At 35.4% G+C, this 17,539-nt stretch overlaps 1 protein-coding gene across 1 annotated transcript in view; it reads right to left on the reverse strand.

The window, feature by feature from the left end:
- The window catches only part of LOC107731708 (collagen alpha-1(XXV) chain-like), a gene marked incomplete at its 3' end in the record, with an annotated part of 113,791 nt that extends 96,436 nt beyond the window's left edge, over positions 1 to 17,355 (reverse strand). The window contains exons 1-2 of the mRNA XM_016542854.1: positions 17,164 to 17,355; positions 14,923 to 14,992 (exon numbers count right to left, since the gene is read on the reverse strand). Coding sequence (XP_016398340.1) covers positions 14,923 to 14,992; positions 17,164 to 17,301 — 208 coding nt within the window. The remainder of the gene's footprint in view (positions 1 to 14,922; positions 14,993 to 17,163) is intronic.
- Positions 17,356 to 17,539: the final 184 nt, after the last annotated feature.

Consider the following 17,539-nt stretch of genomic DNA (forward strand, 5'->3'; position numbering starts at 1 on the left):
CATTTATTGTTTGAATATTGCAATACAATGGACAGAATTTGAAATCTGAGACTTTGTTTCATATTAAAAGTACCAAAGCACAATGCTTATTGCGATATATTGGATGGGAAGTGCCCTTCAACGTTCGGTCCATTAACTGAAAACAGGATAGACTAATCGATTCTTGGGATTTAAGAATCGATATCGTTCCGTAAAAATGAGAATTGATTAATATAGAGATATCGATATTTTTTACCCAGCCCTAAATAACATACAAGATTTTATTCTGAAATACCACATGCAAGTGGTGCAACTGCTTAATGAATCCAAACTTCAAACTGTTTGCATTTTCTTGAAGTGAGCCATTCAGTCTAAAGGGACCAGAAGCAAAAATCCAAAAAGGTTGATTACCATCACATTTTATTGTTTTGCTCAGCGCACAGTGCAATTGCGCAATCGCCCACCGTTGTCTCACACGCAGCACTATTGGGGCTGTAAATGGTGAACTGCTGATGGACAGTTAGCAGTAGCTGAATCCTTAGAGGAGAGGCCAGGGTAATGAGGTCATCTGATACAGCCTGTGCGCTGATGGAGGTCTGGTCCTTAAAGAGCGGAGAGGGGGTGAGGAGGACAGCGGGATATTGGGTTCAGGAGGGGTGCAGGGGGAATGGGAGGGGGTGTTGCATCGGTCTTATTGTCCAGCGAGGCCTGCAGGAGGCCCTGAGGGTTTGTGTTCAACACTGACATTTGAGACATATTATAAACACCATCATCTTGATGCATGATGCCCCAACGTCACCATCAGAAGACCATAAATCCACTTTTTAAAATATTTATTTTATGAAAATATACAACACCATACAAACAATTTAATATTGTACACAATCAAAATATAAGATATCATATTGTAATTTTTTTTTTTTAAATGTTTATACATGCAGGCCGTGAGGACAACTTACGACCTGCATGTATAAACAAACATACGATGTGATGAATATGGTCTGATTCACAAACAAGTGACTCTTTTGAGCTGGTTCTTTTAAGTGAGTCAAATATATACAGTGTGATCAGTGTAGTCTGATTCACAAATAAATGACTCTTATTAGCCAGTTCTTTTAAATGATTTAAAAACATACAGCGAGATTATATCGAGCTTTTATTAATAATTAGTCCAAAAAGACGAGTTACTGGTTTGAATCACTTGAATCCTTAACTGAACTAAATCGATCATCTTTAACTGAATCAAGATCAGACTCAATTACTAAACTGCAAGTTATCATTATTTTCAGTCAGTATTTTTGTGTCAGTGTATATATTAAGCAGCTCTTAAAGAAATTCATGTGTAGGCACAATTTATATGAGTTAACAAAGCTAATTTCAAGCATTTAAGCCATGAGATTGAAAGAAAGGTCATTTTCAAGATTCAAGATTCATTCAAGTATCCAAATCTTTGACTGTGCAAGTTAGTGCAAGTTCGAAATTAGCCATATTTATGCCCGTAATGAACAAGAAATAAGCACTTTCATAGTTTTCAGATGCCTTCGATAGGCTTAAAATATCTTAAACTGAGTGTCCAATAAACAGTCAGAATAAATCTTAGACAGACAACAGCTGACAATCTGTCAGCATAGCAAAGTTACTAAATATACTGGACAATTATTCTACCACACAGGGCGGGATCGTTTTCTGTTTTCCTCCACCTGTTGACAGAGTATTATCCTCCACAGCTCATCTGATGTCCACAGAGAGGAATAGATGACTAACTCACCTTAAAACACCTTACACACACACACACACACACAAGGGTTGAAGTAAATACCATCTGATTACTTCTGCAATACCAAACAGCAGGTATTACAAGGTTAAACATTAGATAAATAATTAATGCATTTTCTGCAGTGGTTTACCACAGAGTTTGCTGCCAAACATTCATACACTCTTAAGAGCTAAACCTTACAGTCTGGGGATTCTGGGACCGCAAATACTCAAAATATTGGTTGAATGCATACCACAGAAATTTTGTGGTTAAGAGCGTTCACCAATATACAGAGAGAGCTATTCACAACATCTGGAAAAACCTATATATATATATATATATATATATATATTTATATATATATAGTTGGGACCTGATGTTTGACATTTTTTCAACATATCAACCTGGAAGAGCAATATATATATATATATATATATAAGAAAAACACTTTTCTAATTTAGGAACCTTTAAGACAATCTACAGAAAAACAGCAGGCTCTAATCACACTATTTGCTCCTTGAAGCCAGTCATTGCTATTAAAACACATTTAAATGGATTTTTGGCTCAATATCAACAAGAAGGATTTTAGCAATGCTGTTCTGATTAAACGCTCCCCTACTTCATATAGCATATCTCTCTCACTAACTCGCTCTCGTTACAGACCTCTTTGCATTTAGTCTCAATCCTTAAAACATTTGAAAATAGGCTACTGATAAACACTGATTTATATGACACATTTGCGAGCACTACTCTTTTAGTGCAAACTTTAAAATCCGACTCCATTAAAGCATTCATTGGATCTGTTTGGACTACTGAACTTGGTTTACTCACGTCTGTTGTGTTGAGCAAAAAATTAATGACGATCCACTAAAAGTATGAAGCCATTTGCTGAAAACTCTGAGTAAATTCAACAAACCCAGTTTTACAGAGGTAAGAAAAAAAGACTATACAACCCATAGTATTTCCTTTTCATAGTTCCCACAGACAAAACAAAACATGCTGAATCTATGAAGGGCACAAACCAATAACTCTGTTTTTTAGGGGGTTCTGCAGCAATGCCATAAAGGAACCACTTTTGGCTCTCCAAAGAACCTTTCATTGAAAAGTTTTTTAAAGAACCATGTTTTTCTTAGTATGAGAAACCTTTTAATAATTTAAAGAAACTTTTTCCACTAAAAAGAACCTTTTGTGCAATAGTAAGGTTCCATGGATGTTAATGGTTCTTCTCTGAATCATCGATGCCAATAAAGAACCTTCATTTTTAAGAGTGTATATTTTATACACTGAGCAAATAAAGGCTGGAATATACTACATGATTTTTGCCCCAATTTTCCCCCCGATTTACAGTCTAGAGATGTTGATGCTGGTTGTCGAAAGCCAGAGCCAGTCTGCAGATTTGAATGGACAGATTCTACAGAAAATCGCGTAGTGTATGTTGGTCACAGACACTTCTTGACTTCAGACTGTGATTCCATCCATTTGGAGGATATCAAAAATGTTTGATATTTTGAGCTGATTTTAGAACACGTTGTTTTCATTTATCATGTCTCTCCTAGCAACAAGGCGCATGTTTCTGCGAGAGTTTGTTGTGATCGGAACCATTTTATAGTCTGGTAGTGTATGATCCTCAGTCGTTTAATGTATGGACCGTTTTTCCTCTGTGACTATTATAAAGTCTTTAAGTGTATAATGCCTAGTGTTGTAAAATCTGTTCAGATTTTAAAAGTCATGTAGTGTATTCCAGCCTTAAGTAAGCAACTTGTTTTAATACCTGCTGTCCTTGTCAATTGTCTACCAATGGGAAGAGTTCTACAGAGCGCAATGATTACAACACACATCTGGATCTATGAAGTACATAACCACAGCATTGAACTTTCCACCAGTAATCAACTGGTTTTCATCTGTTTAAATGAACAATCATCTTCCATAATTTGAAGAAATGTGGTTTTAAGATAAAACTTCTGTGTTGAGAAGCTATCAACCTGTAATTAATAAACTTTACAATCTTTAAAGGGGTCATATGATGCTTTTTTAAAGATCATTATTTTGTGTATTTGGTGTAACAGAATATGTTGACATGCTTTAATGTTCAAAAAACACATTATTTTTCAAATACTGTACATTATTGTAGGTCCTATACGCCCCGCCTCTCTCAAACGCTTAGTTTTCTACAAAGTCCCTCCTTCCGACAAACGCAGTCTGCTCTGATTGGCCAGCTAACCCAGTGCATTGTGATTGGCCGAAAACCGCAAGCACTTGTCTGAAATGTAACGCCCCTTACCATAATCACGAGCTTCATCTTTCAAAATAAATGTAAAGACAGAGCCCGAAAGGAGAACAGAGTCTCGTGACAGACACAGTGATGAATATGTGTTTGCAGTACACAAGCCACGGTTAAGACAGCTGACTCCACTGTGATGCGACCCTGTCTCTCCGCTCTCTCTCTCTTTCTCACACACACGATGCGCAAAACTCCGCATTTGAACAGTCAATAGCAAATACTTAAACTAATAGCAAAACATACTTACAGTAGCTGATTCAGAAGTGCCAGATTGTCATAGCAAAGTCAGAATTACCTCCTCTCCTAGGTTCATGAAACGGTCGTCCATAAAATGCATTGCTGTTCTGTTGTAAGTGATCTTAAAGATTCCTAAATGCATCTACATTTCGGAAGGCCAAATAAAGTGCTTTTGCTTTCGCCTAGAAACACACAGCGTCTCCCTGACATGGCTGCTTCAACACTAACTGCGGTTACTGAAACCATGCCTTCTTTCTTTGCGTGCACATTTGAGCGGCATTACGCAGATATTTTCACATAGTGAGGTAGATATGTGGGGGCGTGTTAGAACGAGCCGTTTTAGGGGGCCGTGCCAGAGTCTTAACTTTGATAAAGAATATCTCTTTGGTTTTGAGACTTTAGTCTTTGCAACTTCAGGGATCTTATCTATGCACAATCAGCTTGTAACACTCCAAAGAGAAAGGAAAACTTGAAATCGCATCATATGACCCCTTTAATCTAATCCATCTTTAACTCGATTTTTAGAAAGATTTACAAACAAGACTTTTAGAGAAAAAGAGTATCTAATTGTATAGTCTCTCATACACAAATGTAATATATTTACAGAAAAAAATAGTAAAGCACTTTATAGTTTTTTTTATTCAGATGCCCAACTACAGTCAATAAATACAGTCTAATAAATTTGTTAAGCACTGTAGTACTGTAAGCACTTATTAGACCGCCTGTCATAATAATAAAGAGAAAACACAAATATTTTAGGAATCTGTCAAAAACTTGTTTAAAACTAAAACTTTTATTGTCATTTATTAGGCAAATAACAAACTGAAACAACTGAATAGTCTTTATTCACACATAATAACCAAAAAATGTAATATTTTGTACGGCCTCCTTTGGCCTTGATAACACCTTGCATTCTTGCGGGCATTGTTTTTATGTACTTTTCCACAGTCTCTGTTGTTATTGACTGTAATTGGGCATCTGAATAAAAAAATGTATAAAGTGCTTAACTATTTTTTCTGCCTTTCTTGTAAAACAGTAAATTCAAAAATTTATGGATAACAATAATAATTATATTTTAGAATTAGAAACACTGCTCTGACTAAAGAGCTCACACATACTGGTGGATTAACCATTACATAAACATACAAAATGATTTTGCTAATCACCAAACCTTTATATAGTTTGGGGCAGCTGTGGCACAAACCTTATTATATTTGGTGGTGGTGGTCTAATAAATTTGTTAAGCACTGTATATTAAATATCCATAAATTAAATATATTATCATATGAAATAAAAACATATATGAAACAATTCCATATATAAACATATATGTCTTGCAATACAAATATGTATGTTTATGTATACATTGGTGGACATATATGTCATATATGTCAGACAAATATTTTAGGCCAGAGGGATTTGGCTGACAAAAAAAGTTTGGTAATCCCTGACTTAACAGCAAAAAACCTTAATTAAAGGCAAGACTGTATGTCTAATTGCTTAGTGCCACGAAATAACCCAGTTTAATGATCTGAATTAGCTTACAAGCTCATGTATTTTCCTTTTTTTTATGTGTGCTATTCAAGGCTATGAGAAAAATCTCTCTCTCACACACGGTTGCACCCAGGCTCAAACACACACACATTTACACATTGAGAAGAAAGACAAGCAGTAACTTTTTTTTAACAGGTGGTGAAAGATTCTCACTCAGGCAGAGGTCCAGGGCGGCCCATGCTACTGCAACCTGAAAGTTATAAAAGCACTCCTCCTGCCAAATGGGATTTTAGAGGTTACGCTGAAAGTTTATGACAGAACACTTCACTCGACTGCGGTTAGGGAATGACAGGATAGATCGATACTTAATTGTAAAAGGCCTCAAAAGCAGTGGGGAAAAATCTGAGTTCTGTTAGTCTTTAAAGAGAATATCAAGGGAGCACAAATGCTTGAATGATTTCAGGAATGAAAGGGGGAAAAGTGTCATTGTAAACCGTGTCTAAATCAATTTTCTCTGTGTTTATCTTTAAATAATTCAAAAGATCTAATAATACCATTTATCTCCAGGCTGTATCATTGTATTTTAAAATATGGTATTAATTAATTTAAATAAGGACAATATAATGATACTGTTTGGTTGGATGGTTTGAATGTTTCAGACAGATGTGACTACCACAGTCATGTTTCAGCTCAGTTTGGGTTTTGGTCCACTGAAAACATTCGCGAACATTTAGGCATATGAGAAACGGTGAACGCAACCAAATTTGACATTTTCTATAGAAAATATGAGCAGTGCTTGCCTGTGTACATTATTTTTTACCTGGATTCTAGGGTGTTGTGGATGGTTTACAGGGTGTTGCTATGCAGTTGCTAGGGTGTTCTGAGTGGTTTTTAGGTGACTGCTTACTGCTCAAGTCAAAAGTTTAATATTTTCAGGTCCCTCCATCCATGTAAGGCCGTTCTCACAAAATGAATTTTTGCATTCCATTGCACTGCTGACATCTGACATTCCGACATCTTTAAAATTTGTAGCATAAATTTGTTGCATAAACATTTCTTTTAAGTTGATTACTCATAAAAAATAAGTTGTTTTACTCTTCAGCACAATGGTAACCACAAAAACTTCAGCATAAGGGAAATTATTTTAAATGTTAATGGGATGTTAAAAAATGTTAATTAAATGTACTTTTTATTTTATTTTAATTGACAGTATTAAGTTGGTGTAATGATCAACATTATCATGTCAACAGAACTCAAAAATGTTCACTAGAAAGCAAAATAATGTTTGTAACTTAAACGATTTAATTAAATTAATAAATTAGATTTTTTTTTTACCTTGCAAAAAATGCATTTAATTAAGCTGTGAAAGGTCTCCTGAATTACTTAGTGTATTTTAATGTATATAGTGATAAATATGAATACCAAACAATATGAAAAAATATATATATTGTGTTTTTTGGCCATATCGCCAAGGTTTGTGTGTGTGTGTGTGTGTGTGTGTGTGTGTGTGTGTGTGTGTGTGTGTGTGTGGATGGAAGTCTAAGGGACTTTTTTGCGCATTTTATCATCCACCAAATGAAAAGCTTAATAAACTGATAAACATTTGAGTAATATTCATATTTGGCCCAAGTCATACATCTAGACAATCAGGTCTGCGCGGCTAAAATGCAAGCAGTTATCAGCTTTCCCAGCCTATATGAAGCTGCTCAGCGTTGTCAAAGGAACAGAATTGCGTTCAGTATCAAATTCATACGGGATGGGATCCGTATGTGAACAAATGCCAAACAGCTGTAGGAACTGGAATTTAAATGCAGAGTAAATAAGTTAAGGTTTAGAGTAAAGGATTTGAGGTAATGGTGCGAGAACAGCTCTCTGTGATTTAGACCAGGAGAGACAGGTGTGTGTGTGTGTGTGTGTGTGTGTGTGTGTGAGAGAGTGAAGGATGAGAGCGATATCAGAGACATGCATGTGAAGTCCAGTAGCCTTCTTTATGTGTTATGTTCATTAAAAGCAAGTAATAAGTTCTCAAATTTCGTCTGTGTCCTTCACGCTGTGACAGCAGACTGAGAAAGGGTAAGCCAAGACAGCATTGGATTTTTCATATCAACATCAGGGACATTTTAGATTAAAAGCTTTGTCACAGAGTATACTTACTAAACTGCATATTAAAAGGCAGCTTGCACCTCCTCATGTTTGCATCCTGAGGTCTATCAAACATTCATTTCCTTCCTCATTCATTGTATACACCAAACACAAATGTTTTGGCTCAACAACAAAAAATAATGCAGTTTACTCATAAAAATTAAGTTGTTTTATTCTTCAGCACAATGGTAAACCACAAAAATTTCAGTGTAGCAGAAACTCTAGTAACACTTTATTTTAAGGTTCAATTCTCACTGTTAACTAGTTGCTTATTAGCATGCATATTACTAGCATATTGGCTGTTAATTAGTACTTATAAGGTACATATTAATGCCTTATTCTGCATGACCATATTCTAAATTCCTTAATCCTACCCCATACCTAAACTACAACTACAACAAACAACTACCTTACTAACTATTAATAAGCAGCAAATCAGGCATTTATTGAGAGAAAATTCTTAGTTAATAGTGAATATGTGTTCCCTATTCTAAAGTGTTACCGAAACTCCTTTAAATGTCAAACATTATAGCATTAAACACTAACAGGTCTTTCCCTGTACTAAAAAAAAAAACTAATAAAATAACACTTAATTTAAACATTTATTTTACTTATCCAGTCTTATACAAAGCATGCTGGGAACTTAGAAATCCACTGCCTAATTTCCAAAGTCATCAAGACAATTATATTAAGTTAGTACAACTTCATAAAAAAAATCAAATAATGCATATTGTGGTTCTTTGCCATTTCGCTAAGCCTCTAATCAAGAAAGCTTACTTACAAGAAAGCTAGAAGTGCACATTGCAGTAATGTATACAGATGCAGATCTGAGATCAGGTTCAAGGTGGGAGTTCAAGGAGAATCCATTGTGTGAAGGTGGAAAGCCTCTCAAAGCAACTGATGCACATAAGCGTAAAGTGTTAACCGTTTTTCACGCTCTCCCTTATTAAATTTAATGGCAACTTTCCATGTCACCTGTAACTTTCAATAATGAAACTTAACACAATATAATCACTTCCATTCCCCCACCCGTGCCTCTCATTGCCAGCAACACCTTGGCGCACTGGAATTTTGTGACCTACAGTAAGAGCGCTGTGTCAGACTCCACACTGGGGAATGCAATTCTGGAATGCGGCCCACACGTGGTCATAAATCTGATCAAATTAATATCATTTTCAACAATAATTAAAAATGGCAGTAATTAAACCTTTCTATATGTGGTTTCATCAGTGACTCCAAGATAGATGTAGCTACGCTACCCAATCCACTGCACAAGAGTGTTGTACAAAATACATTTTCCATGGTGTATTTGTTAGGTCTTATAAAGAGACATGCTTTAATAAATTCACCCCATTATCAGCCATGAACTCTAGGGACAGAAAAGGTCATCGTGCACAGGAGGTTTAGCAGGGCCTTCTATTTTAGTTAACACTGCAAGCTATGCTGAGAGACTGTTTGAGATGCCACACAAATCTCCTCCGTACCAAAGACAAATCTTACTCCTTGTACAGTACAAGCCTGCAGACAAAAATGGCAAGATATATTGAGATAATATTGTGTTCATTATTTGTTCAGCCCAAATGATGTAAAAATACAGTTAACAAAACATCACATGCAATTTTCTAATCTAAATCAACTGATCAGTGCTCTAAAAAGGTACATTTGTTAATTTTTAAAGATAAAATAGAATTAAAATGATCGATTGATTGACTGATTGATTGATTGATTGATTGATTGATTGATTGATTGCAGTATATGAGCCTTGAAAATGACTTTTGTTTTGTGAAGCCAAATGTAGTCAGGATGTGAAAATAAATCATATTTCTACATGTTATTACTTTCGTCTGAATGTCACTCATCTTATTGTTCATGATCCATACATTATTTCCCACAGAATATTGTTTTTAAGGCAAAATATGTCACAATAAAGAAGTTAAATGCATTTGAAAGAGTTTCATGTTGTTTTTAAACCATAAATCTGAGCACACCACCTGCCCCAGTGAACCGATAGCTAGAAATGTTTTATAAGTGGTCGGGGTCGGTACGGTTGAAGTATTTAGACTCTGTTTCATACCACCGATTTACACCAACAGGCCCGTGAGCTGTTTATTTTTCAGATGGAAGAATGCACAGGGTGTGACTTTACAAAGCAAACTTTAATAAGATACCTGTTGAAAGACAACTGAAGGTGAACACTGAAGCAAGCAATGGAGATTCGGTCTGGTTGAAGGACCCGTCATGCCACCCATACAGAGACTGGGGTCAACATCCTTTGCTCCTCTTAACCTGCTTAGTCATTTTGACTGCTGTCAGAACACAAGTGATCAATATCATCAGTAATATAAAAGATGGCTTAACATTAAATGATTTTCAATTAGTGGGTAGTGGCCCAAAAATGCTAGACAGAAGGGGAAAACATGCTGTATGCCAATAATAATATTCATCAATATTAATAATATTCATAAATAAATAAAAGGTTTATTAATCCTGTATACCCTGACATTTGAAATAATTGTCAGAATCTATTTTTAATCACAACCTTTTCTTTCTTTCTTTTTTGTATGAAACATGTTATTCAACCTTTAGACTTTTTTTTTTTTTTCAACAAAAGTTTGCATTTGTGATTTTGTTGAACATCATAGGTACAGTATGTGATACATCTGGAGCTCATATTCAAGGAAAAAAAACATACATTTTATTCAGATTGAGCAAAAATATGTAATTTGATGCAGTTGCTGATATTTATATGGCCAAAAAGATGAAATTCTGATAGCTTGTAATATAAATCAATGAGATCTTTATAACAGTATAACAGACGACTTACATAAAAAAAAAGCCTATCAGTTTGATCAATTGTATAGTTGTTCCTCAAAATCCGGATGTGTCATATTTGATACTTACATTTAAACATTATTTTTCTAAAAGAAAACAAATGCAGAGATAATCATGTAAACCTAAGGTGCTTTGGTCCAGAAAGGGAAATATTTTTCATCTTGAAATATTTCTAAGAATATAAAAGTTACTCTTATGTTTACTTCATAAAAAATCATTCAGCAAAAAGTGTCGCCACTTGATGTCCAACGTAAAATAGGTCCTGAAACAAAACCAGCACTGCTTTATAGAATGGTTCTGGAGAATGATTCATGTCCTATGTCTTTTGCACAGTCGTGAGCATGCAGCGTATCTAATTGCACCACTTCCTAGTGAGATATTACACATATGCACATGCCCTAGCCGGATATTTTAAGCCAGACCTTTTGGAGGGATGAAAGTAAATACAGTGCTGAGTCCATCAGATCCCGCTGCCACACCCAAAACCCTCTCTGATTTCTGAGCGCTTCCAAAAACCCATCCAGATTAAACCTTTCTGACACCTTTTGTATGTTAATACCACGTACAGTCATTAACAAGTCGGAGATCAATTATTCACTGATGTTTAATAATGTAATCTCTAACAGGCGAAATAGGAAATGCTGTATCTTACTGTTGCTTCAAATGAGATGAGCCCACTGATATCCAATACTTTCAGCTGTGATTTGATGTGCCTGATAAAACTGTGTGACTATGAGTAAATGCTGCACAATATCCTGGCCCGCATTGGCCGTCCACTTAAGACTTTGAGTATGTGAAGGCAGGTCAGAGTTCACCAAACTTGAACTTTCATTTGCAACGGAATGCAAAACGTCTACGAAAGAGCTTGCGTTTACAGTCTCCCATGTTTGCATGCATATATGAATGAATGTCAATTAAGCATAAAGTCTAGTCGCACTTTATGATTGAAAAGGTTGACTAACATGCAGTGTGCTGCACAGGGAATGTCTATTAATTTCCTAAATCAGAAATCATTTAAGAACTACTGCTATTGGATATCTTGTGCCTTAAACAAAAAATTCAAAATTTCACAGATATTTTTATCCAAAATCAATTACAGCGCATTGTGAGTATTTTTTTTTTACTAGTAATGTTAAAGGAATAGTTCACTCAAAAATGAAAATTTGCTGAATGTGTACTCACTCTCAGGTCATCCAAGATGTAGATGAGTTTGTTTCTTCATCAGAACAATGCATCCTCTGCAGTGAATGGGTGCCATCAGAACGAGAGTGCAAACAGCTGATTACAACATCACAATAATCCACACAACTCGACTTGCTTATTGCTGAAATACGAGTTCTCTATCCATAATATTGTTTAATATTCTATCCACAATATTGCTAAATGCAAAGGATCCATTGGTGAGCAAGTGATGTAATGCTAAATTTCTCCAAAGATGATGAATGAATAAACTCATTTACATCTTGAATGGCCAGAGGGTGAATACATTTTCAGCAAATTTCCGATTCCTTTGATTAATGAGTTCCATGGGAATCGAACCCTCAATCCTGATATATCGGTAGCATTCTCTGCTGTTTGAACTACAGGAACAGATTTGATGCTATGAAGCATCATTTAGATACCAGCCAGCAAATCAGATTTGAGGCCAGATCAAGAAATTGTTTGCGATTTTTCTGTGCAACACACATCAGATTTTCAGCAGGCGGTCCATGAGCATGACTTTTGAGGCTGAGACTTGGCAAAACCTGGAATGCATTTATATTTATGCATTTGGCAGATGCTTTTATCCAAAGCGATTTACATGCATTTAAGGAACATGTTTTATCAATTCATGCATTCCCTGAGACCTGAACCCATGATCTTGGCATTCCTAATGCAATGCTGTACTGTTTGAGCTACAGGATCGCTATCCACAACTAAATGGACACAGATAATCCCAGTCCATTTACACAAAGTATGTGTTAAAAAACGAATTAATTAATCAACAAATGAAATGGGCATTAAACAAGACGAAGAGACCCTTGGCTTCAGTCAATCACTACCAAACACACACCACACCTACAGCTCAGATGTTTCCTGAATAGACTTGTGCATGTTGCATGGTGACTTTCAAAAAAGGGTGACGAAAGACAATAAATCCTTAAGGCAATGAATGTAGGAAAGGGAAGAAATGTGTCCTTGACCTTGTCCAACCTTTCCAAGGACTAAATAGAGTGAATGAGAACACGCAAGCCTGAAAAATGAGACAGGAAGATGTGACTGAGTTAAAGATCTCTCGTGCTTTCATTTGAGAGTTACAGCTTGTTGTCAAACAGTGCCTGGTGAAAATGGGTGATAACAGACGGGGCATCGTTTAGCATGCAAGGACAACCATCTCAGTCAACAGTTAACTAGGGAGAACTCATTCCACCATAGAAATGAATAGAGGAAGAAGAAATGAAAGAAGCTATGTGGTTAAGGAGAAAGACATGACAGGGACCTCCTTCAACACTTAGCTCATTTCTACAGTTTTGATAAACTTCAGAAAGTGGAAGAAAAAAAACATCACAATTGTGTTTAGCATGATCAATACTTTAAATTAAGATAAATTCTCTCTATTTTTTTTATTCTCTCCAAATTTTTTTAACTCAAAAGGCTTTTGCAATCAAGTATAGTGGCAAAAAAAAACCCATAATAATAATAATAATCATAATAAGGAATGGGTTAAAAAATTACAGCGTTCTCTAAATTATAGCAGACTGAAAAATAAAAATGATAAACAATAAAATAAGGTTGAAAAGGGTTGAAAAGCCTATCCTTTAAAGGTGCTAAGCAATTTTTTTCTCACACAGAGCTATCGTATGGCTTCAGAAGACAGAAAATAAGCACTTTTATCATACTTTTATGGTGTTTTTGCATCCTTTTTGTATCTTAAAAGCTTTATTAATTGCAACTGCATGGGAAAAAATAAATTCAACCTTTGTGCTTCATGGAAGAAATAAAGTCATTCAAGGTTTTAAACTATTCCTCTCATCAGTGTCCTTCCAAGCAGCTCCTGTAGGGGGCGACACACTATAACTTGCCCAGTCTGTTGTGGAGACAGAAATACTTCTCCCTCTGATCCTGCCTGCCAGGACCGCTCAACATGCTTCAGGTTTCAGGTGGCAACTATTGCTTCTAAAATGAAAGGGTCTCACCTTACAGTTCGGTGCCTCTGTTGGTCCTTCTGCGGCACTACCCACACAAACAAACAGAAATACACACTCACACAGACGCATACTTGGGGCCCCTTCACACACACACACACACACTCACGCTCAGAACCTATAAACAGATGCTTATGACCTCCCTCTTGTCCTGCGACACCGATATCTCCCCTCAGATGTGAAACCACATACATTTATGGAAACACTGGATTTTATAAGCACCATGACTTGATGTAAAGAGTGATTGTGAAAAAGAAAATGACAGACAGCAGTTCCTCAAAGTTTCTCAATGCACCCGAACTCAAGTTACCACCAACCCCATGTTTAACAACCACATTTTGTGAGAGAGGAGCCCAAAAAAACTCTCTGCAACCACCAATTCATCAATATGCAACAGCTCCACATTTTCTCCTTCCCTCTGTATTTAAAATTACAATTGGAAATGCACAGAGCAGTATGAAGTGATCTATAATCATGATGATTTCTAATTGCCTTAGGAACACTGCATGTAACAAACACTTATTCGAAGTTTTAGGGCTGGTTTGACGTCCCGACTCCAGTCAGCCAACATTATCACTAAATAAACTCCAAAAGCATGATAGGCTGATTATAAGACTTCTAAACAGACATCAACTATTTAAGGTATTTTTTAAAAGAATAATACGAAAGACATGAAACTAGAACAGCTATGTAGGAAATCAATTGACTTTATAGTTTAGCGTCATTATCCAAAAATATTTGGTTGCAAAATGCTTTAATTGACCAATCAGTATCTAATATCTGTAGTTAGTTACTAATCTGATCTACAAATTTCAGAGTTACCAAAACCTGCACTTTCAGTCCTCCAATCTGTCTGTCTACAACTGATTTACCCTCCTCTCATCCACATCACAGCTTTGCAATCACTGTTCAAGAACAAGACATTAATGAATTTATCACATTTTCTATCAGGTTTCATCCCGGAGTTCCCATGTTTCGGAACTGAACAGTCCGTCAGAGCAGATTCATGGAGGTACCTGGAGGACAGTTGCAGTCTTGTGTCACGTCTCTCACCACACGCAACTTCGGCATCGCTTCATTCAGCCTCTGAAATGTGAAATACAACAGAGAGGAAAGTAATTATTCAAATTTGGGGTAGATCAAATTTTAAGAATCAGTCATTAATAAATCCACAATGACTGAGCAGTAATCTGAATATTGAAGAGACACCATAAGTGTCAGTGTTGCTCATGGTCCTACATGTTTATAGAGGAAAAATATTTTTGTGAATTTGCTATTACTCCTTAGTTAAAAAAAGGTTTCAAAAACACTGGCAAACAACATAGTATGATTATTTATATAGTATTGGATTACATAGTAGCCTACCGATTATATAGTATTCTGCTGCATTCTTTTATTCTGATGTTTCACATGTTTGTAATTTATGGTGATTTTACATATTTTAATATATTACAACTTCCTAATAAATTACATATATATATTAAGTTATATTATATATATTAATATATATAAAGTAAGTTATTTAAAAGTGAATGCACTATATGTTTTCCCAGTCATGATTATGTTAAGAATTACAGAATGTATTACAGAATATATATATATATATATATATATATATGAGAGCGGGGCACAAAGTAACGCGGGGTAAATTGTAAGTTGTTAAATATTTCCACACATGCCAGCATAACCAAATTTACAGAATTTACTAGTTACTATATCAACATTATATAGAGAACAAAAGTGCGCCAAATATCAAAAGTATTTTGAAGATATCGCTGAACATTTATTTTACCATAGTAAAATTATATTTCTGGATTAAGTAAATTTTTTATCTCAGTTTTTAATACTCATTTAAAATTAGACAAATCTGCTATTATTTTAATCTCCAATCTGTTATTTAGCAGTTTAGATTATTTTTTAATGCTTCGCTAACTATCAGAAGACAGTAACCAGTTTTAAATTCCAGTTGCGCAGATGGGGCACGTTGTAACACTGCGTTACAATGTACCCTGCCGTGCTATTCTATGACATTAGCGATGTAATTCAGACTATTTACTTTAATACATTTTAATGATAAACGACGAGAAACAGGTGAATAAAGACTGACAGTCAATGTTTAATGTTAAGAAATTATTGTTTCAAGACATGTAAAGCATTTTGGCTCGTTTATGTGGGCCGTCCCAAGCATGGTTGCAATGTGTTCATTGTCAAACTCCAAAATCAGATTATTTTTATATTTTAGTTTGTCTTGTATAATTTTTTCATTCGATCAGATAGCATTTTAAGCTGTTATATGGTCATGTAACAACGTGCCCCTCAGATGTTACAGTGTACCCCACCTACGGGGCATGTTGTCACTTTTCACTTCCAATTTTTGAGGGAAAATAAAGAAAAACGTATACACTGTAATTATGAAACAAAGCGACATATTTGTACTAGACAAGTGTGAAATTACTGTGGATAAAAAAAATTATACTCTAACCCCATGTGGATTTACACAAACTGAGAAAGTCAAAAAGTGTTACTTTGTGCCCAGCTCTCCCCTACTCACCCTGAGGTCATCCAAGATGTAGATGAGTTTGTGATAGATAGATAGATATTTATGCTTTCAAATGCACTGGCAACTGACGAGCAGGCTATGCGATGATGGGATTAATTATAACTAGCTGTGAATTAATCAGTCTAAATTAAATTGAATAAAATCAACATAATACAGAAACAGGTGAAACAGTAGAACGAAACATTTGGATGATGTTGCAGCTTTCCTTTATGAAGAATTAAAATATATATATATATATTCTGTAATACATTCTGTAATTCTTAAAATAATCATGACTGGGAAAACGTATATAGTGCATTCACTTTAGTTTTTTTAAATGAATACACTATAACGAGAAGAACAATCTTTACTACAAGAATTTAGCAGTAAAATCCAAATAAATCAACATAATTATGTTTATTTAAAAATCACTTATCACATAAAAGCACCTGTTGCTGCACATGCAGAATTATATTTAAATCTATAATCCTTTTAGATAGATAGATATATAGATAGATAGATAGATATTTATGCTTTCAAATGCACTGGCAACTGACGAGCAGGCTATGCGTTGATGGGATTAATTATAACTAGCTGTGAATTAATCAGTCTAAATTAAATTGAATAAAATCAACATAATACAGAAACAGGTGAAACAGTAGAACGAAACATTTGGATGATGTTGCAGCTTTCCTTTATGAAGAATTAAAATGCTTGCCTCTTGTAAGAGTGCTTCAATGGATTCCCGCAGTTCCAGTGGAACAGAGACGTCCTTGGCTGATTCTTGACAGATGTCAGTCATCTTCATCTCCAGCTCGCGCAGCCTGCTATCCAGCCGATGCGTTTTGAAAGTCATGAGAAAACACACCGCTATTGAACTCAGCGATAACACTAAACACACTATGGTTGGAAAAGAAAACCAATATGTATATGTATTTAATACATGTAAAATGTATAAACCAAACTATCTCTAAACCATGTTTTGACTGTCCCCCGTCGACAGTACACTTACACAAATCCATATGCCTAGAAACAGAAATATATTCTGTATGTGAAGATTTAGTTGTGATCTACCGCCCCCTATTGACCGCATG

Source organism: Sinocyclocheilus rhinocerous, unplaced genomic scaffold, assembly GCF_001515625.1.
Source record: "Sinocyclocheilus rhinocerous isolate Xijiao unplaced genomic scaffold, SAMN03320098_v1.1 scaffold3446, whole genome shotgun sequence".
Lineage (NCBI taxonomy): Eukaryota > Metazoa > Chordata > Actinopteri > Cypriniformes > Cyprinidae > Sinocyclocheilus > Sinocyclocheilus rhinocerous.